The sequence below is a fragment of the Heloderma suspectum genome, chromosome 1 (assembly GCF_057233095.1).
Source record: "Heloderma suspectum isolate Gila_16-S chromosome 1, 16-S_ref, whole genome shotgun sequence".
In the NCBI taxonomy this organism is placed as follows: domain Eukaryota; kingdom Metazoa; phylum Chordata; class Lepidosauria; order Squamata; family Helodermatidae; genus Heloderma; species Heloderma suspectum.
The window spans coordinates 104,523,995-104,545,121 of NC_139458.1; the positions used below are offsets into that span (position 1 = coordinate 104,523,995).

The 21,127-nt window shown below is 44.3% G+C and overlaps 1 protein-coding gene across 4 annotated transcripts in view; it reads right to left on the reverse strand.

The window, feature by feature from the left end:
- Positions 1–4,065: 4,065 nt before the first annotated feature.
- The window catches only part of KIF18A (kinesin family member 18A), a 64,760-nt gene continuing 47,698 nt past the window's right edge, over positions 4,066–21,127 (reverse strand). For 2 of the 4 annotated variants that reach the window (XM_084852804.1, XM_084852813.1), the window contains exons 14-18: positions 18,368–18,848; positions 15,191–15,295; positions 13,121–13,224; positions 5,060–5,178; positions 4,067–4,424 (exon numbers count right to left, since the gene is read on the reverse strand). In XM_084852804.1, the coding sequence (XP_084708930.1) occupies positions 5,063–5,178; positions 13,121–13,224; positions 15,191–15,295; positions 18,368–18,848 (806 nt within the window). In that variant the 3' untranslated portion in view covers positions 4,067–4,424; positions 5,060–5,062. Of the gene's footprint in view, positions 5,179–13,120; positions 13,225–15,190; positions 15,296–18,367; positions 18,849–21,127 lie in introns of all 4 variants that reach the window. The other 2 variants (XM_084852784.1, XM_084852795.1) reach the window with 1 other exon arrangement.

Sequence of the window (21,127 nt, forward strand, 5' to 3'; positions counted from 1 at the left end):
AGGTGTACGCTTTGATCTGGGAATCTTCTGCCATGCTGAACCAAGGATCTTGCCCCAGCTTTTAGTCTTCAGCAATTCAACTAGGGCAGTGTTTAGGAGAGGTGGCACTTTATTCATATGCTCAAAACGAAGCCCTGCTTTTACTGAATAACATTTCTCTTGAATTTTGCTTTGGGGATTCAGAAGCCCCAACCTAGTTGCCTTGAGTTTTATCCCCCTTATATCCACACTACTTGGATAAATATTCATCAGGACAGTTACAATGCGGTTTGAAATCTCCATGTGTAATACAAAATGGGTGCATTAACCTGCCACCACTACTTCTTCTTCTTCTTCTTCTTCTTCTTCTTCTTCTTCTTCTGCTGCTGCTGCTGCTGCTGCTGCTGCTGCTGCTGCTGCTAGTTAACAAGGTGTCTTTACCTATTAGGACATAAATAAGTGGCAAAATTGTGCCATTCTCTTTACTGGGTCAGAGCATTGGTCCATCTACCCCAATATTGTCGACACGGACCAGCAGCAGCTCTCCATGATTCAGGCAGCATTCTTTCCTAGTCCTACCTGGAGATGCTGGGGATTGAACCCGAGACTTTCTGCATGCAAAGCATGTGATCTACAACTGAGCTATGCCCCCTCCCTTCCAGTGTGACCTCTTGAGCAAACTACCAGTCTACTACAGTTCTTGTGTATTAAAAAGGAAGCCAAGAGCTCAGATTATTTAGTGGGCTTCCTCAGATTATTTAGTGGGCTTCCTCAGATTATTTAGTGGGCTTCCTGAGCTCATATTATTTAGTGGAAGGAAGAACAGAAGAGATGACAGCTGTGGATCCAACCTCCACCCTTCTACCCTGCCCTCAGCTGCAGCCCTTGCACCCTCCTGCAAATCTGCTCCAGATGGCCAGCTCCAGTCTTCAGGAGGGGCTTTTGAGGGGGCAGCCAGAAGAGAGAGGAAGATAAAAGTCCCTTGCATGCTCAGAAGTAATACTGCACTACTTTGGATCCAAGACATGCCTGCATTCCATTTTGAAACTTCTTTCCTTAATGCTTTTTAGTCCAATCTATAGCCTCAGCAGGAAATCTTGCTGTCAACTTTGTTATGCCTTCTTATACCACACAGTACACAGTACAAAGGTACTGAAAGAGCTATTTTCATGATCGAGTCATTCTTCAAAAATAATATGCAGATTCTTCTGACTTCCAAACATGATGTGAATAACCCTTTAGGCTATCCAAAGCTTGTGTTCTTGTAGTGTGAGTGGGTTCTGCCTGTTGCCTGAGCCTCCAACCCAGAAAACCTGGGAACCGATGTTGACTAGGTGGCTTTGTCACATTACGCCCATACCAGGTCTATAAAAACAACCACATAATTATCTCAACACTTTAAACCAGGGGTGGGCAACTTCTAGGGCTTGGGAGGGGGCACATTGCCCCCCTAATCTCACTGCAGGCTGAATCCCTTGCCCTGATGAAATTCAGCAGCATGAAAAAAGCCCATTTTTAAAAGGAAAAACCAGTGATTTGCTGCCAAGGCAGTGGGGAAAGGGGGCTTCTTTGCCACATTTCGGCAGCAAACCAAAGATTTTTCTTTTTAAAAAGGGGACTTTTATTCCAGCTGCCATGCCACTACATTTTGGTGGCACCACAGGGCTGCAAAATTGGCTTGCGGGGGGACGCATGCAGTCTGCATGTTGCTCATCCCTGCTTTCAACACAGGAAAACAACACTAGAATAGCAAGATTAGCTGTTCTGTAGTTTAGCATTGCGCTTGAGTGATCCTGCCCCATTGTCTTATCTCTGCAGGTAATTTGTCCAGCTTCTGCTCATGACTAAAGAAGCAGACTGTCAGTTCATTTAGTCTTCCCTGAACAGTGATTCACTTCCCAGCCTAATGATTCTAGTTTTCTTGTATCAGTAGCTGTGATTTCAACCTGGAAGAAACTCTTAGCATCTTCTCCAACAACACCCCCATTTGCTGCCCAGGGCTTGTTATGATGAGGTATGAGTATAAACCATCCTCAGGCACATCTTTCTAGAAAGTTGGATTCTACATATCTCAGCTGCAATTTGCTAAAACAAATATGACAATTCACTCTTAAACAGGTAGCTTATTGCTTCCTAACCCCTTCCCCTTGTATTCCCTGCCCCGCAATGCAAACGAAGCCCTCCAGGGACTGGACTGCATGCAATAACTATGTTCTACCTCTAGGTGGTCATCAGATTGTAGCCTTTTAATCATTGCCGCCAGATACAGAAGTGGTAGTGTGGCTGTTGGCTCTGTTTCGCATCCCACCTCTATGTCTTAGCCAGAAGGCCTGAAAGGGGTGTCTGTCTACCCATGTAACTGCTCCATGCAATTTAGATGCCTAGATGATTGGAGTTCCAAATTATCTAGGTGCTTCTTCACAGATAGTTCTATCTAGGGATGCATCCAGAGCGCTGGGTAATCCTGTTTTGTTGGAAATATTTAGATTGCTGTTGCTTGAGGATGTGGACAAGGATATTTGGCAAGTCCAGCCCACCATTGGTATGTTCAATGCTTGCTCCTGTTGGCTTGTAACATCAAGCAGAGAAGGATTAGCTGGCTAGACCCAGGAAGTGGTAAATTCCACCTTGCAGAATGGGGCAGTTCCAGCTACCTTGAAGGAAGTGGCTGTGGGACCACTCCTGAAAAAACCCTTCCTGAACCCAGAAGATTGTAAGTTGCTGGGTTGGGTACTGGGGGTACTGCTTTGCAGTGGTTCTTCTCCTATGTGGATGGCTGATTCCAGAAGGTGGTGCTAGTGGACCACTGCTCATCTAAGGTTCTATCTTGTTCTCTGTACTATTTAACATCTACATGAAACAGCTCAGTGAGGTCATTTGTGATTTGTAGGGTGTCATCAATATGCCAATGGCACCCAGTTCTCTCTCACCTGAATCTGACACAATGGAGAAGCAGAAGAGGTGCTGAATAATGGAATGGCTGAGGACCAATAAACTAAGCTCACTCCAGACAAGATGGAAGTGCTGTTGGCAGGTGGCTCATCTGCCTTGGAAGGTGGGATTCAAACTGTTCTGAATGAAGTTGCACTCTCCTTAAAGGATCAGGGTTGCAGCTTGGGAGTGCTTATCAAACTAGCTTTGCCAGTAGGTTCTAAAGTGGCCTCCCTCTGTGGTTTGGCGTGCCTTTCACCAACTGAGGCTTGTGCCTCAGCTGCAACCTCTTCTGAACAGAGATAGCCTGGCCTGTTACCCATGCTCTGGTAACCTCTGCAATATATGCATGTGAGGCGACCACTGACGTGTGTCAAGAGTACTGCTGCTAGGCTGATAACTGGGACCAGCTGTTGGGATCACATCTTATCAGTGCTTAAGTAGCTGCTCTGGCTCTTGGTCCATCTCCAGGTGCAATTCAAAGTGCCGGTGCTTTCCTTCAAAAGATCTGGATGGCGTAGGACTGGGATACCTAAAGGAGTGCTTGTTTCAACCCCATGTCCCAGATATTTGAGGTGCACTCGGTGAGGGCCTTCTCAGTGGTGTGGCTCTAGTTACGGAATGCTCTGCCCAGGAGGCCCACCCAACACCCACTCATCTTTGTGGCATCAGGCAAGCCTCTTTTTATTTTCCCAGGCCTTTTACAATATTTTAAATCCCTGCACTGATGAAAAATACCTAAACAAATAAATTCCTTTCTTGTGGGCTTATATTTGCACTAGCTGTTAAGCACTTGCTCTTCTCTTAACATCTTATTGTAGTAGTACAACTTAGGAGCTATGCATCACAGTGCAGATTTGTTTGTAAGGAGAAAGCACTAGGACTAAGTCTGGATGCTGCTACTCTTCCACATAACCCAGTGGTAAAGACAGAATCGAACAACAGAGGAAAGAGGATACTCCTTTGACCAACCTAAATTCGTTGGAATTATTCTACATTCTCTCCCCTGAGCTGGGAACCGGCATGTCAATTGTTAGAAGCAAGAACTTTTTAGGTCTAAGCATGATACAAACATCACGCATCAAATAAAGAGTAAAGCAAATAATTGTCGGAGCCAAATAAGATACAAAGAGATACAGATGCACGACAATAGTTTGGATTTACAGTTAATAAACTTTATTCACAGTTAGCACACTTAACCCATCTAAAACATGCATGCACGCACGCGCGCACACACACACACACACACACACACACCAGACTGTAGAAAGACCAATTATACAAGGATATATATATTTTTACATTCAAGTTGCCCAGGAAGTTCAGTACAAAGTTTGAAACTAAACACTAGCTACCACTTTACTTTTAAAAATACATACTTCCAGTAACTTATCCTGCAAATATTAGTGGCATGTAAGAAAAACAAAAATGAACAAAGAGACTTGACATCTGTATGGTCATTCACTGCATTAATAAGAATTGACATTCGCATTCTTTCTTTTCTTTTTTCCCACCTAAAAAGAGAAAGATTGAGAAGTACCTGAATTTCATGAAAAAGAACCTAACAGGGCATGAAATCTATGGGCACAATCTCTCTCTCCCCACCTAACCCCCCCAGCCAAGTGAGGCTCACAGCTCTGCATGGAGGGGAGGAGACCCCACAGGTATTCTTGAGCCTCATCCCTCCACATTATCGTGGCATGTGTTATGAAACATGTACTGTAATTTGCCCAGAAATTTGAGGCAGAAAGACATCAAGATACAGCTGTGCCTTCTATAACTGCATCCACCAATCTTTTTGACCATATTCCTATTGCAAGGTATTATTTCACTGAAATATGCTGGAAAGCAGAGATGTCAGTGCAATACTGGTTAAGTTCAATGATGTTTCCAATTACATATTAAGTGCTAGTGAATGATAAACTATAGTCCAAATGTGAGCATTAAAAATACTTATTTGTACACTAAAATTAATGATTTTATTTTAAATGCTTATTGAAGTAGCATTCTAGTGCCATACATTATCCCAAGAAGTAAAGTACCACAACAGATAAGTGAGAAACAGGCAGAGAGTACATGGGAAGTTCAGCTCTTCCCTCCTGCTAATAAATACAAATATGTACAAAGTATAATGTCAGCTTAGATATACCATTCAAAATGCTTTTTTTGATGCCCCTGGTTTCATGCCTATTGCTGCATTTTCCTTGAAATTATTTCTGAGATGTTTTCTTAGCCCATCATGTTGCTTCCAGCTTCTTGTTCTAATTCCTATGGAACAAAGAATTTTTTATATTATTATTATTTCATGTCTATACCGCCCCATAGCCGAAGCTCTCTGGGCTGTTTACAACAATTCATAAAAAAATACAACAATAGCATTACAGAGTACAACACACATATTGTACTTATTGTTCATGAGCAATAATCCACAATAGGAGAAGATGCAGTCATGAAGACAGAGGGATGTTAGCCATATTAAAAAGAGAGAGGGAGAGACAGATAGACACTGCGGTACTGATGAAACAAAACAAAGGCACTTTTATTAGCCTTCTAAATGTTAGAGTTAATCATAAGTTAAAGAATAGGACAGAAATATGACTATTACCACTATTTCAATGTTTCTCTTATGATAATAGAGGAAATCCACGCACTGGTGACATGTGCTGTACGTGGGGGTGCCTTCGATGACTGTTTGGAAACTGCAGGTAGCGCAAAATGCAGCAGCACAATTGCTAACTAAGATGGGTTGTATGGAGCCAACTATGCCAGTTTTTGAACAGCCACAACTGATTATCTGTCCATTTCCAAGCACAATTCAAAGCGCTGGTTTTGGAGCTGCAATCCTACACACAAGCCTTCTCCACCTGGTGCCTGCCAGATGTGCTGAACTAAACTCCAAGAATGCTGGGAGTTGTAGTCCAACATATCTGGAGGGCATCAGTTTGGGGAAGGCTGCTATACACCAGTGGCGGCTGGGTGGCTGAACTGCCTATTGCTTCCCGCCTCGCTTCTCCACCTCCCGCAGTCACCCCAGAGCCAGTAACAGACCTTTAAAACAAGCTGTGGCAGGGCATCATTCTGACTTCCTCTTTCTTTTCCACCAAGACTCTGTTGCCAGCTAATGGGAAATGTTCCCCCAGCAAATATGGTGCCTGTGTTGTTGTTTGGGTGGGGGGTGTTAATGGCAAGCACGTGTGTGCACACGCAGCTAGGGGGTGGGGGAGGAATGGCTTTCGGCCAGGGGTGACCCGTTGATTGCTCCCCCGAAAGCCAGAACAGTTCAAGAACACTCCCTCGCTGCAGAGCAAGGGAATAAACTAGAGAGCCACCTCGGGCGACTCTCACCCTCTGGTTATCAGGCAGGGTGCCAGGTCAGCCAATCATCCATCAGTATAGTTCAAAAACAAAACGCATGACTGAGAGGGAGCAGCAAGAGTGGGCTCTGCTTGCAGGGTGGGTACGGGAGAAGGAGCCGCTCAGGTGGATCAGGGAAGGGACTAATTTTATTTACATGTGCCCATTGTGATCCAAGGGGAGGGGTTATACCTTCTCCCCCACCCTGATTTCATCCAGAGATCTCCCCCCCACCCCACCAACAGCAGGGTTAAAGAAAGAAAGAAAAAGCTTTCACTGGAGGCTTTTTCACTTTTTTTAACCGCCCCATGGGGGAGTGGGATTTCAGCAAGAAAAGGGGGTGGGGGCAGAAGTTATAATCCCTCCTCCCAGATCACCATGGTCCCAATCCGAATTGGGCTGCATGTGTTTACAAAGGACTAAGTAAGGACCAAACTTGTTTAGTTCAATGTAAGCATGTGTGGCCCCAGATTGGGACCACGGAGCTCCAGGAGGGAGGGGGTTAAACTGCCCCCCCTTTTGTGATGAAATTCCACCCCCCACCCCCACCCTGTTGTGTTTTTAACCTTCATTAGAAAACGAATTTGTTTTTCCTTTTTAAAATTCCCCCCATGTGGCATTGGCACAAAATGGGGGAGGGCACACTTAAATCCCCCCTCCTGCAGTGCCATAGTCCTGATCCAAATCGGGCTGTGCACACTTACACTGAAGCAAATGTTTAGTTTTGCCTTAAGAGAGGAAGTTGAGGAGGAAAATGAGAGAGAGAGAGAGAGAGAGAGAGAGAGAGAGAGAGCGCGAGCGCTGGTGGCGGCACAACAATCCAGGTGTGATGGCAACTTCTGGGGTCCTTGTTTCTAACCCTGTTTTTCTGTGGCTGGCCAAATGTTCTCTCTCTCTTTTAAGGATCAGTCTGTGGCCAAAATAATTGATTAAAGAAACAAAAACAAACCCAAAACATGCATCTCCCACAAGTGGCCACATTAAAGAGGTTTTTCTCAGGTGGGGCAAAAACTATGTGTGTATGCTGCTTTCTTCCCAATTCAACATTTCCCACTCTCTGGCTTTCCTGCCATGGTGTTTTTTCCTCTGGCTTGGAAGAAAATAAATGTGTGTGCTGCTTGCTTGCTTGCTTCCGAAATCATTCCCCACTGGCTTCTCCAAAATAATCACCTATATATTTATTGGTTGCACAATGTATAGAAGATTTATGAGTGGTTTTTTAAAATTTAGTAGTTTTAACATTAATGTGTGACTTCAGTACATATAGAATAGATTTGGTGTATTTATTAAAAATGGATTTGTGAGTGTGTGCGCGTGTAAAAGACTGGTTTTGTTTCTTGGCTGCACAGTGTTATATTCATTGTTCTAAAGGATCTATTTGTGGCCAAATTGATTTTTTTAAAGGGTATTTCTTATCACAGTGGCCAAATTAATTTGTTAAAAAAAGCATTCGATTGTGTGTACTTAAAAAGAAGAAGCATTTCTGTGTGTCTCAGTGTGTTGGGCAGCCATGCTGGCTGGGGCATACTGGGAATTGTAGGACTTTTTTTTCTGTCTAAATATGCATAGGATTGCGCCCATATATGCATAAGCCGAATTGTTGTATTGTGCTGCTTCTCACAACTGTTACTTCTGAGTAGACATGCAGGTTTGGGGGATGCTTTGTGGTGGACATGCAAAGCAGTGGAGTTTTGGATGTTCTGAGAACTTGCTGCTGTGTTTCAAGGGCTGCTTTTCTGTGTGATTCTGATTACTATTCATGATGATATATGGCTGCGTGGATTCCCCCCTCCCACTCATGTTCTTAACGTCAAATGATTATCTGTGCAATAGGAGTTGCTGCTGGAGCAGGAGAATGTGGGTTTAAATAAGTGCTTTTGTGTGGGTTATTATTACTGCGGTTGTTACAACATGCAAAAGGATGTTGGTTGTTCTGAGAACTTGCTGCTGTATCTGGCTATGGTTACATCAAAGTAGTCCATGGTTGTTATACCTATACTGTTGGGAAGGAGAGTAATGGATGACATCACTGCAATGTAGCCCAGAGTTGTTAGCTAGTCTGCTAGTGGGATGGGGTGGGTGGGTAGTTTTTTTGTTTAGGGAAATACAATTGGGGGGTTGTGAAGTATTTAATGAAAAGAAGCTTTCGTTCATTAAATACTTTCTGTATTTAATTATTTTCTGACCTGACAGTTTACAATACCACCCCCCCCCCCCCGCAACTATAGGTACTGTATAAACCTGAAAATGCCCATAATGCTCCATGCAGCTTATGAAGCAGGCTATAGTCCTGGAAAGGTTATGCCAGAATAAATTTGTTAGTCTTTAAGGTGCCACACAACCTTTTCTGTTTTTTGCTGTTGAAGTGTCTTTGAGTTGATTTTCAGGCAGAAGATATCAGCATATGAGAAGCAAGAGGATGTTTTCAAATTTTAAATGTTTAATATGAGTTATAAGAGTTGGTGTCAGTCTTCAGGCTCCCTATCCAGGGTCTCCATAAGATAAATTTCAAAGTGTGGTACTTGATGCATCTTGTCTCTACTGCACATGCTTGTAAATGACTGCACACAGTAATGCGATGCACAGATGGTCATTTTACATGCTAGGGATATTTATTAAGAACATATTGTAAGACATTATGTTTTTCTAGTATAGAATTATTTACTTTATTTTATTATATTTGCATCCTGCCTTTCCTCCAAGAACTAATGATCTCCACATTTTCCCCTCACAAAAATCCTGTGAGGTAGGTTAGGCTGAGAGATAATGACTGGCCCAGATCATCCAGTGAGAAATGGAAGGCATTTGCTGGTCCTCCTAAAGCAGCAAAATGGCCTGGACCAGTCCAGGCTGTGCATGAGTGTTTTCCGTTTGGCTGTTGCGTCTAAATGAGTCAGTCAGTCTGGGTCTGATCCACCTGAGTGGGTGTGTGCATGAGAGAGAGTGCTTTGATGTGTGTTTTCTGTGTCTGTGTGCTGTATGCTATAAAAGGGGAAGCTTTTGTTGAGTTCTCTACCATGAAAGAGATATTAGTCTTTTGCTTCCAGGAAAGCATGGAAGTTGATTTCCATTAAAATATGTAGTGAAAAACGTTCTGATTGTGAGTGCGTGTGCACAAAATGTTGTGTGTGATTCAGTATTAGTGACAGAGTAAGGGGTCACTACAGATGGTGAGCCCCAGGGTTCCATCATGGCCTTGATCTGGATGTGTGGCTCTGAGGGTATTATCATAGGACATCATCATTAGCAGTGGCAGCATCATGATTTTGTGTGGTTGTGTGACTCCCTCCGCCCCCCGTCCCCCCCGTGCACTTATGGTCTTAAAGTCACTTGATTCTCTGTAGAATGGGAGTTGTTGCTGGAACAGGAGAATGTGGGTCTAAAGCAGTGCTTTTGTGTGGCTGTGTGCTTTCCCCAACCTGTCCTTTGCATGTTTATGTTCCTCAGTTTTCCCTTATGTCTTAGGGGTTGCTGGCTGTTGGGGATATTGGGCATTGAGCAGGAGGTTGGACTTGATGGTCTTATAGGCCCCTTCCAACCCTACTATTCTATGATTCAAAGACTGCTCCACCTCTTGTGACCCCCTTAGCTCCGCCTCTGCGGACCTGCCCTCAGCCCCACTGGTCAAATTGGCCACCACCCTCCACTGCTATACACACTTACCAGGGAGGAAGTCCCATTGAGTTCAGCCAATCGTGTTCAATGGGACTTGCTTCTGAGTAGACAATCATATGGTTGCGCTGCTAACATATAAAGCTCTGAACAGCTTGGTGCCAAGGCACCTAAAGAATCAGCTGATTCCACAAGAATCTGACAGGCTATTAAGACTGTCCTCAGAGACCCTGCTCTGAGTTCCCCCACCATCTGAACTTTGGCAATTTGGCCTCTCCACTTGAAATTGGTTCCCCACCCCCTGATCTGAAGTAAGGTGGGTCATGAATGGAGACAGCCTTTTCCATTGTGCTACCCCATTCATTGTTTTATTGATTGCATTTTTAAAATACAATACTTCGTAAGCCACTCTGAGTGCTAGTAATTCTTTTAAATAAAACAAAGGGACTCCTAGAAAATTTACTAATTATGTATTGACTTTCTCAAAGAAAGTTTTTTTTAAAAAAATGTATTCACTCTTGTTACCAATATCTGTTATATTCGTTCAGTTTCTGGCTTAAAGCCTTTTAAAAAACTGAACATGCAGAATTTTTCATGCAAGGCAAGGCTCCATCCATGGCCCAAAGACTGAATCATGCCACAAAGTCTCAACCATGTTATATTCTGCTGTTGCCATATTACAAGAGGTGGGCAGACTTCAGGCTTGCAGGATCTCCTCTGATTTTTACTAGAACCCTACCGACCTACTGCAGATCACACAGAGATCTACCAGTGGATCTTGATCTTTCTTCTGCCTACTGTTGTTTTACGGAAGGTCCCATACCAGAACTAGATAACTTCTTGCGCCCCACCGGCCCTAGCAAGTTATTGGCCCCAGGAAGAACATGCTCATGTGTTTCCATTCTTCTCCCCACCCCCATCACTTTTTCACAAAAACTGGTGGGCAACCCCCCTCCTTTTCTTTTTTGCTAAGAGAGGCTACAACTAAGGAGAAAGCGGAGTTGGCTCTTTGATCAGGCTAGATTTTCAAAAGCCTTACTACCTCTCCTGTCTTTTCATAGGCACAAACCCTGTGTCTGAGAGGTTAAGCGGCTGGTGCTTCCCTTTGTCTGTTTTGAGATTGTAAGCCCCTTGTAAGGAGTGACCATTGGAACCTGTCTTTTGCAAAGGCCCATATATATAGATGGTGCTGTAGAAATAATGAAATAATCTCAGCCAGTGCAAGAGAGACCAGATTTTTAAAGGCTATGGAGAAACATTCTCCAGCTGTCCAGTGTGCATAGGCTTCACAGCCTCTGTGCACAGAACAGGCCTGAGCCCGTGTGACTTGGAATATTGGATTCTGAGCATGTCTGGCATGCTGCAGCCTCTGCATTAGGCATTCAATTGCATGAGTCTTTTAACAATACAGTTACAGTAATTGAGGCTGGTATCTTTTGTTACCCAACATTTAGTACAAATAATTAACAGGAAGATAGCATTGTGCGGAGTGCTGATAAAACCGTATTCAAGCTTTTATTAGCTTGGGGGACACCCCTCGCAACATTTCACTCCACCAAGCCGAAGGAGAACATTAATTTTGCCTGGAGGAAGGGCAATTCAAAGTACTAGGTCTCTGCTGTTGTCACTGTTCTGGTTTCAAAAATATAATGGGATGATGATTAGCCCCAGGGAGATGGAGACGCTATAGCAGGGGAGCAGAACCTCTGGGCCAAATGCAGCCTGCCTGGGAGCCAAAACTGTCCCTCTGGGGTTTCCCCGAAGGCCATGACCCTTCCCCTGATGGCCCCACCCCTTTTCACCATACCACAATCTTTTGGTGGTTTCCCGGCTTTTGCATTAAATGCCCCTCCTAGGCCTTAGCTACATGCAGTTAAAAGCTTTAAGCTAAAAGACGTTGGCATTTTTGGCCTTGCCCCTTTGGCCTTCGGCTCCGTGACACCACTGGAATGTAGCCGACAAGTTCTCTGAACTTGAATTCGATCCTCAGGCTGAAAGATGTCCAACACCCCTGCACTACAGGCAGAGGGTGGCGGAAGTTAGGGAAGGATGGTTTCCAGTAGTCTCAAGAGGCACTGAGGATTTGTGGAAGGGAGTGGCTCAGCAGCTTTCGGCCTCAGCTGTGGTGGGAGCCTTCCCTGAGCTACAATAGGACGAGCACCTGAACAAACAGCCCCCCCCCCCCATGGATGGACCGCTAGGGAATATCTCACTCCAGCCCCAATGTAAGGGAGAATGCATAAGAAGAGCCCCGATCAACCCCAAAAGTATAGTTAGTCCAGCATCCTTTCCCCCACAACGGCCAACCAGATGCATCTGGGAAGCCCATGAGCGCATTAGGTCTCCCTTGCTGTTGTTCGCCAGCCACTGGTATTTGCAAGCATCCTGGAGGTAGTATATAACCATCGTAACTAGTAGTCCCATGAATTGGTCGAATCCTCCTTTAAAGCTGCCAAAGTTGGTGGCCGTTACCACATCTTGTGGAAGCAAATTTCATATTTTAACAATGCGTTGTGTGAAGTAGAACTTCCTTTGGCCTGTCCTGAATCTCCCACCATTCAGCTTCACGGGATGACCCTGGGTTCTAATGCCCTATCCACTTTCTCCACACCATGCATAATTTTATATGCCTCTATCATGTCCCACCCTTACTATCCTTTTTCTAAACGAAACAGACTAAAATGTTGCTAAGCTTTACTCATAGAGGAGTTGCTCCAGCCCCTTGATCATTTTGGTTGCCCCTTTTCCAGCTGTACAATATCCTTTTTGAGATGTGGCAACCAGAACCGTACACAGTATTATAAGTATGGTTGCACCATAGATTTGTGCAGAGGTGTAACAATATTCTCAGTTTTATTTTTGACCACTTTCCTAATGATCTCTAACATGGCATTTGCATTTATTTTTAAAAAGCTGCTGCACACTGGACTGAAGTTTTTATTGAGCTATCCACCGTGACCCCAAGATTCCATCTGCACATACACAGATCTTAGTATTTGCTTCCTCTTTGCTCATATTAAAAAATGGAACAACCGTGGGTTCCCAAGGAGTAACCTATTTATATTTTTCCCTAATTGAGTGGCTACACTATATCAGCCAAATTGTGCTTCTGAATTACCATAGCAAAAAAAGGCTATAAAAATGACAAATTGAAAATGTCAGCTGGTAATCTTGGACCTCCTATGTAGCCGCCTATTGCTTACATTTGGTATAATTACTGAACATTGTAGATTTTGACACTTACCTGTGGTTTTAGGTACTCTTAGAGGTTTATTACTTAGCACACTGTCTTGTCTAATACGTTTTGCAGCCATGTGATCTTGTGTTAACCCACTGCTTGATCCTGAACTGAGAGAAAAAGTCCGAACACATTTGCTTTTAGCACAGTCATATTAGACCAACACATGGCATCTTGGTTCCTCAAAATACAACGTTAGTGTTTGCACGTTATGCTAAACCATCCTCCTGCCTTGCCCGGCTCCCCGGGTGTGGCGCCCACCTGACATTTTTTGCAGCCCCTGCTGGGTTCCCAGTGATTCTCCTGGGAAACAAGGTGTGTGCTCTCCATGTGCCCTGTTTCCCAGTAGAACCGCCATTTCCATGCAATATCACACTTCTCCCAGCCCTCCAAACAGCTGTTCGGCAGGCTGGAGGGCAGTGCGATTACTTGTTTCCCAGGAGAATTGCTGGGATTTCACCGCCACTTCCAGTGTTAGTGGGAGGTGGGTGCAGCCCCTGAAAGTTTTCAGAGGCGCTAATGTGGCCCTCCAAAGTTGCCCACCCCTGTGCTAAAGCATATTATAGTGCAAATGGAACGAGCTGGAATAAAGCTCAGCCTTTCGCACTCCCCCCTCCCCCACTCCTGCTGTATAGCTCAGAGAAGTTTGGAAGGTTTCATTCCCACTTTTATTTAACTGTGGTTTACCACATCCAGACTGACAAACTGTTGTTAACAAGAACTATGGTTAGTTTCAAACAAGCAACCTTCAAACTATAGTTACTGAATTTGTCTTGTCCAAACCAACCACAGTTAATGTTAGTCACAGATTCAGGTCTGGACAACATGGCAAGCTGTGGTTAAACAAAAGTGTAAGTGAAAACTTCTAAACTCCCCCCAGATGAGTCCTATTGGAAAGGACAAGAAACTGTGAAAGATGGCAACAGAGTTCTGAATTCCCTGTACTTTCAGGCTCATTGGCAGATATGACTTTCACTTTCTTAATGCTATCTTAAAGCTGCTTTGAGCGCCATTTTCTTGGTTGAAAGACAGTGTATAAATTGAATAAATATCTCACCCACCACAAGAGCTAGAAATGTGCTTATTTTAAAGATGAAAGAGTGGAGTGGAAGAAGGACTGCAATTTCTGCCACAATTTTGAGAAAACTAAGGTCAGTGTAGAGAGGTAAAAATGGCAGATTCCTAGGCTCTGTTTGGCACTTAGGATAAGTGACTTGAATAAACAGACTGCCCCGCCCCCGCTCAGTATGTGATCCTGCTGCATAACCCATCCTCTGAGATGTGAAGGCCCAGAAAAAACCTTAAAAAATTGTTTTTTTTCAGAGGACCATTTTGTTTTCCAAAAAACTGAATCGCTTTGAATTATGGAATATTTTCTTTTAGAATTTAAAACAAAATATCGACATATTGTTACCCAGCCTTTATATACTGTTACCCAGCTGAAGTCCAAAATATCTGGAGGGCACCACATTGGAGAAGGCTGTCTTAAAGCAACAAAGTCACTTCAGATCTCTAAAGAGCGCTGAAAAAATAAGTGTGGTGTAGTGGTTAGAGTGTTGGACTGGGAGTCAGGAGATCCGGGTTCTAGTCCCCATGCGGCCATGGAAGCTCACTGGGTGACTTTGAGTTAGTCACAGACTCTCAGCCCAACCTACCTCACAGGGTTGTTGTTGTAAGGGTAAAATGGAGAGGAGGAGGATTATGTACACCACCTTAGGTTCCTTAAGGAGGAAAAAAGGCAGGATATGAATGTAATAAATACATATTTTTCAATTTTAACTAAAATCCCCCCCTTGCAAAAAAAAAAAAACCCTGGAAAAAACCTCAATTTTTCCCCATGGCCTCAAAATTACAGGAAATTTTACATCTCTACCCATCCTCCTCCCCCAAATCATTCATGACCATCTGCAGGCAGGGATAGGCAGGGGTCCAATGGAAAATGTTGGACCGGGGATATACAAGAAGCACATCCAGCTCCTGTAAAACCACAGAGTGAACATACTACCAATACCTACTTCACTGCTGGGAAAATATTGCATTGATAAACTTAGCACACCACCTTGAAGCATTACATACCTTAATAACTTCCTTTTCCGCTCAGCAGCAGACGTCATAGCCATATAAGATGGCTTCTCGTGTATAGGGCCTGGCTGCCTATTTAACAGCGAAGGAAGACCAAGTCTGAAATAATAATATTAATAATCAACATCACAAAAAATCCACTGGGTATTCCACTGAAACCACGACGACATATTCCGAGAAATTATTTTATGTTCCAAAGTAGCGTTGGCAATAAAGCAAGACAGGCAAATGAAGGATAGTTGGCTTGCACAGCTTTCAACGTTCAGAAATTGCAGGTGTCGACCCTTGCATGACTGTTTTCATCAGGGGATTTTACAGTACATTGAATGGACAAATCCTGCTTTTGATGTGTCTCCCCCCCCCCCCCCACACACACACATAGGCCATGCCAAGTGAATGCAAGCAGTTGCTAGGGGAAGCAGGATTCCCCCTCAGACCAGAATTTTGTATGGCTCGATTATGGCCATGGGCAGAGTATGAAACTGCCACTCAGATCAGTGCAGTGAGAGAGGAGTATGTGCCTCTCTTCCATTTACTGATCATGCTCAGGGCCAGAAGTGCAGTCAGCTGCTTCGGTCCCGCACCGGTAGCTTTCAGGAACAGGTGGCACCAGCACTGAGACTTTCTATGGGACTGAAACTTACAAAGAATATGAAACTTACAAAGGGTCGGTGTCAGGAGTTGGCACTGTTGGGCACCCGCCAAAGCGCACACAACAGGGGAACCCCCTGCCAACCCCCGGCCCCGTTGCTCCTCCTCACCGTTGTTTCCTGTTTGCCTACCCTCCCCAAACAAATGAACAGCGGCAGGAGCAAGGAGAAGTAGCAACAGTCTCTGCTGGCCTTGCCCTCTACGTCTCTGGACAGCAGTGCAGACTGGGCCTAATGGGAGAGGTCATGTGAACCGACAGTGGTGACAGCAGTGTAGAGGGGAAGGGCCCACTGAGTGGCAGGGACACTGAGAACACCTTGGCCAAGGCCCCCCAAACCTGGATAAACATACACATGGCCTCTGTGTGTGCTGCTGTCAGCAGGGAGCAACACACATACAAGCACTGAAGACATAGGGCCTGCTGGGTCCACCAAGGGTCCATTCTAGTCTACTATCCTCTTTCAGCCAATCAACTAGATCAGGTGTCCCCAACCCCTGGGCCGTAGACCAGTCCCGGTCTGTGGCCTGTTAGGGACTGGGCCGCAGTAGGAGTGTGGGAACCCCCCTTACCTTGGGTCTGGGGGGGGGGGAGATGATCCATCCCTCCCCTCCGCCCTGGAATCCTTGCTGGCCCTAGCTGGCTCCGCTCCGAGTCTGTGGAGCTGCCGGCCGGCTCCAGCCCTGTTCTTTGCAGTAATAGCCTATTACTGGAAAGAACAGGGACATAAATGGCGTCCGCTATGCGGACGCCATTTGCGTCCCAGTGGCCAGAAGTCCTCCCCTGGTTGGCAGCTCCACGGCGAGTCCAGGGCCGACGAGGATTCCGGGGGGGGGGGGGGACACGGGTCCCCCCCCCCCGCGGACGCAAGGTAAGGGGGGTTCCCACACCCCTACTGCAGCCTGGTCCCATCCCCGCCCCAGTCCATGGAAAAATTGTCTTCCACGGACCGGTCTTTGGTCCCAAAAAGGTTGGGGACCGCTGAACTAGATGCTCTAGGAAGCTCAGAATTAGCGCTTGCAGGCAACAGAACTCCTCTATATCTGCCATCCTCCATCCCTGAAACCAGTATTCAGAAACACACTGCTGATGAACCTGGAAGTTTCATTGATCCATCACAGCTAGTAGCCATTGATGTACCCATCTGCCACAAATTTATCTAACTCCCCCTTAAAGCCATCTAATCCAATGGTTATCACCACATCTTGTCTTTGTTGAATTTACTCCAATCAATTTCACTGGGTGAGCATTATTAGTTCTAGCATTACGATACAGGAAGAAAAATAATAATCTCCATTTATAAAATGTGTATCCTGTCCTTCTGTTGCAGTAACAACGCTCAGAGTGGCTGAGACTGCTTCCTGCCTCTCTATCCCTTGTCTCCACATGATGCACAATTTCATACATGCCACTTGCCTTTTTTCTACACTAGAAAGCCCTTTCCTTGTAGGGAAGATACTCTAGCCCCAAATCATTTTGCTTGCTTCTCTGTACCTTTTCTTGCTCTATAATATCCTTTGTGAGATGGGGCAGCCTGAGATCTCTCTCCTGACTGCTTAATTTCACAAAGAAATTAAAACCATTGTTTCACAAAGAAACGAAAACCATCGGTGTATGCACTTGCATGATTTTTTGCCCTAAAGCCCAAATGCTAGCACTAAACCTCATTTGCTGTTTTGTTATCCATTCATACAGTTTGAAAAGATGCCTTTGGGCAGCATCCAAAGTCACGTGAGCAGACGTCTGCTCACACATTGGAACTTCCTTCCTCTCTTCCCCCTTCCCATGTGTACCCCAGATCTGCTCTGGAGAGTCCCTCAACCCTCCAGAATAGATTTTGGGGCATGGGGGTGTAGGAGAAGCCCATTCTGCCAACAGTGTCCACGCTGCTGGCCAATGGACACCACTGGATTTCACCCTTTGGAGTTTTTACCAACATGAATAAATTTAGTGTCATCTGCAAACTTGCCCACCTCAATGATCACCGCAGTAGCAGCAGTCCCAGTATAGTTCCTTGGAGGACCCCGGACCTTCACTCCACTGTGAAAAGTTTGCTTCTGCCCTCAGCTACTTTTTCACTTGTCTTATTGCCTTTGTTTGCCAGAGTTTGTGTTTATGAACTGCAACCCATTAAAGGGAAAGGAGGAAAAAAGGGGATAGAGCAAGATGATCTCTTCACCAAGGCCAAGGCCATGCACAGTTTATCAACCCAGGCAGAAGTTTCAGAGGCTTATACCAGCCATTGCCAACCTGGTGCCCTCTGGATGTGTTGGGACTACAATTCCCATAACCCCCATACTGGCTGGAGACAATGGGAGATGTAGTCCAACACATCTGAAGTGCACCAGGTTGGAGAAAGCTGCTTTAGTCTATCATCATGAGTTTACCATCAAACTGCGGAATGAAAACTAAACAGGTAAAAAAAAAAAAATAAGCAAAAGCATAAAAGTCAGAGTTTAAACAGAGGAAGGAAGAGAAAAAAGGAAAGAGGATTTCATACCCATTTCTTCCACACAAAATACCTTTGTAAAACACCACTGCTGGTTGACTGCGGCTTGTTTTCGGATATACTGGAAGGGCACCCTGTGTCGCCCATGTTATTTTCGTAAAGAATAATGGTCGAGTTCATGTTGCGCTCTGGAGTCACGGTATAGGTAATGTCCCCAGGGCTGTCCTGCTTTAATGGCTCCTGAATTTGTGCCATACAACTGTTCATTTCTTCCAGGCTTGCAGAATTCAATACCTGCTTTACCACAGTCTCTGTACACAAGTTCTCCACAGGCTTCCTGCAAACCTCTGGTGTATACACAATGGGATGGAGTGCTTTGGTGAGAGAATCCACCAGGTGATTTGGGCTTGGCTGACTCGAACGTTTAGGACTTGGTACTGTCAGGGGAGACTCCATCAATTTTCGCCTTGTCCTTTTGTTAGGAGGTAGTCCATATTCTGCCTCACTTCGTACATGTGTCTTGAGTTTGTCCAATGACATACCTGAAGGTGTGCCTAAGTTCAAGACAGGCAAGAATGCTGAATTAGTTGTGCAAGACTTTAAAACTGAAAATACCTCAGAATCTGTGGAGGTAGCTGTGACAGAAAATGTCTTTTAAAATAAAATTAAATACAAGTCAGCAATAAACCTGCCTCTCTTAGGCAGGCAGTTTGATAAACGTGCCTCCTTGATAGAGATGTGAAGGCCTGGAAAAAGCCTGGAAAAATTCAGAGAAAAACACATTTTCTCTGTTCTCCCCCTGCCCCACAACTGTTTTTGTTTTTTGCTTTGTTTTAGCAAACATTTTATTTTAAAAGTTAAGACAAAGTATTTATATATTGTTACCCAGCCTTTACTCCCCACAAAATGATTTCTAAAAACTATGTAATAAGAACACTTTTATAGAAAGCCTAGAGATGTAAAATGTCTGGAAATAATGAAGCCATGGGAGAATATTTTTTAATCCTCTCTGTAAGATTCCCAGCATATTCCTGTAAGATTCCCTGTAAGATTCTTTCATTCCTTATTAAAATGATTGATCTAAAGTATATTTTACTGATAGACATTTACGCTCAGTTTCCCACCATGTGAGTAGAGTCACCATTGTGCATTCTTGACAGCTTGGGTTTTGTTCTATGGAGTCCTGTGTTTCTGATGCTGTAGCAGTCATTTAATATAGTTCTAACCTATTTAGACAATAATTACAAGTTTCCTAACTGAGTTTACTTTTAAAAGTTTTAAAATATAATGATAATTTTATGAGCAAACTCAGTCATACATAAAATAACTTTAGGAATAGAAAGGCTGCTTTATGGTCCTAAAATGGCACTCCCCAACCTGGTGCCCTCTGGGTGCTTTGGACTACAGTGCCCAGCATTCCTGACCATTGGCCATGCTGCCTGAGGCTGATAAGAGCTGAAGTCCAAAATATCTGGAGGGCACCAGGTTGGGGAAGGCTGTCTTGAAGCAACAAAGTGACTTCAGATCTGTAAAGAGCACTAAAAAGTAAGTATTGCTTATTTTTCAATTTTTCTAAAATTTCCCATTTTTCTCAAAAAACCTCAAACTGTTTTTTTCCCCATGGCCTCAAAATTTCCAGAAATTTTACATCTCTACTCCTTAAGTGTCAGTCTTGCAGACTGATGGATTTGCCTCTCCCCAGTAATTATCACCTTTCGGGAGGTTGGAAATGACTTAAACATTCCTGACTGAAATATTTACTCTTACCTTTTCCTGATTGCCTACATGTACCTTTAAAATGATAACCTCTTCAAGTTGAGCCTCTTTAATTATATAAGAAATCAGTCGGAGAAACATTTTAGCATATTAAGTGATGCTTAGTTCCAAGGAAGTACTCTCCATAGCTGTGGGAGTATTTTTAACATTGACAGAAATTAAGTTAGCACCTTAAATTGGTTTAGGCCCATGAAGATGACTAGGTGAGCAGCTCCCTGAGACTCTTTGGAGGGGGAAAAGAAAAAGAATCTTCCCAGGGAAGGTGAGGCTTCAGCCATTTCTTTGGGAAATGCTACCAAATTGTCTCTGTTATCTGAATTATGGGTGAAGAGGTGGTGGGACTCTTAATGAAATCCATGAGCCCTACATCCAATTCCTCTCAATTTTAGCCTTCTAAAAACAGTCGCTAAGGAGGCTGTCACAAAAATGTGAGGAGTTCAAGCCCCCTCTGTGCTGAATATAGGTGGATATGGATAGATAACCTGAGAAATCTGAGCAACGCAGAGTTGGGGTGCTTTCAGATGGAGCACTGACAAGCAGAAGGCAGTGCACAGCTATTCCATCTGATCTTCCAGGACAGTTTTTATCTTCTGGTAAGAAACAAAAAAAGGGACAAGAATTGGAAAAGATGGGAGGGCTACAAATTGAAGTCGATGTCCCTGGAAGCTCCGTAAAATTCCTGAATGAGGCAGGGTGATTGCACAATAAAAGCCTTATCTGGAAGCACCCTTGGAGAGCAGACTGCCTTCCTCAGCTGGGCAATAATCACAGAGATACATGGGGGAGATTCAGGCTGGAGGGCATGCCTTGGGCCTACCTATAGGACAGCCTGTCCGATATAGTTTTAAAAGCAGTAGCTAAGGGGGCCCATCACAAAAGGCAGGGTATGTCCCCCACCCTGTGTAATTCAAGCAGTGATCACCTTCTAGCTTATAAATTTCAGAACCATCTCAGCATAATACCACCAGTTTGAGCAAATAGAAAAAAAGTCAGAAGGGTCCCACCACAACACTCTTTTTTGAGCAGCCTATTCTCTTTGATGTTACCTTATCTATTA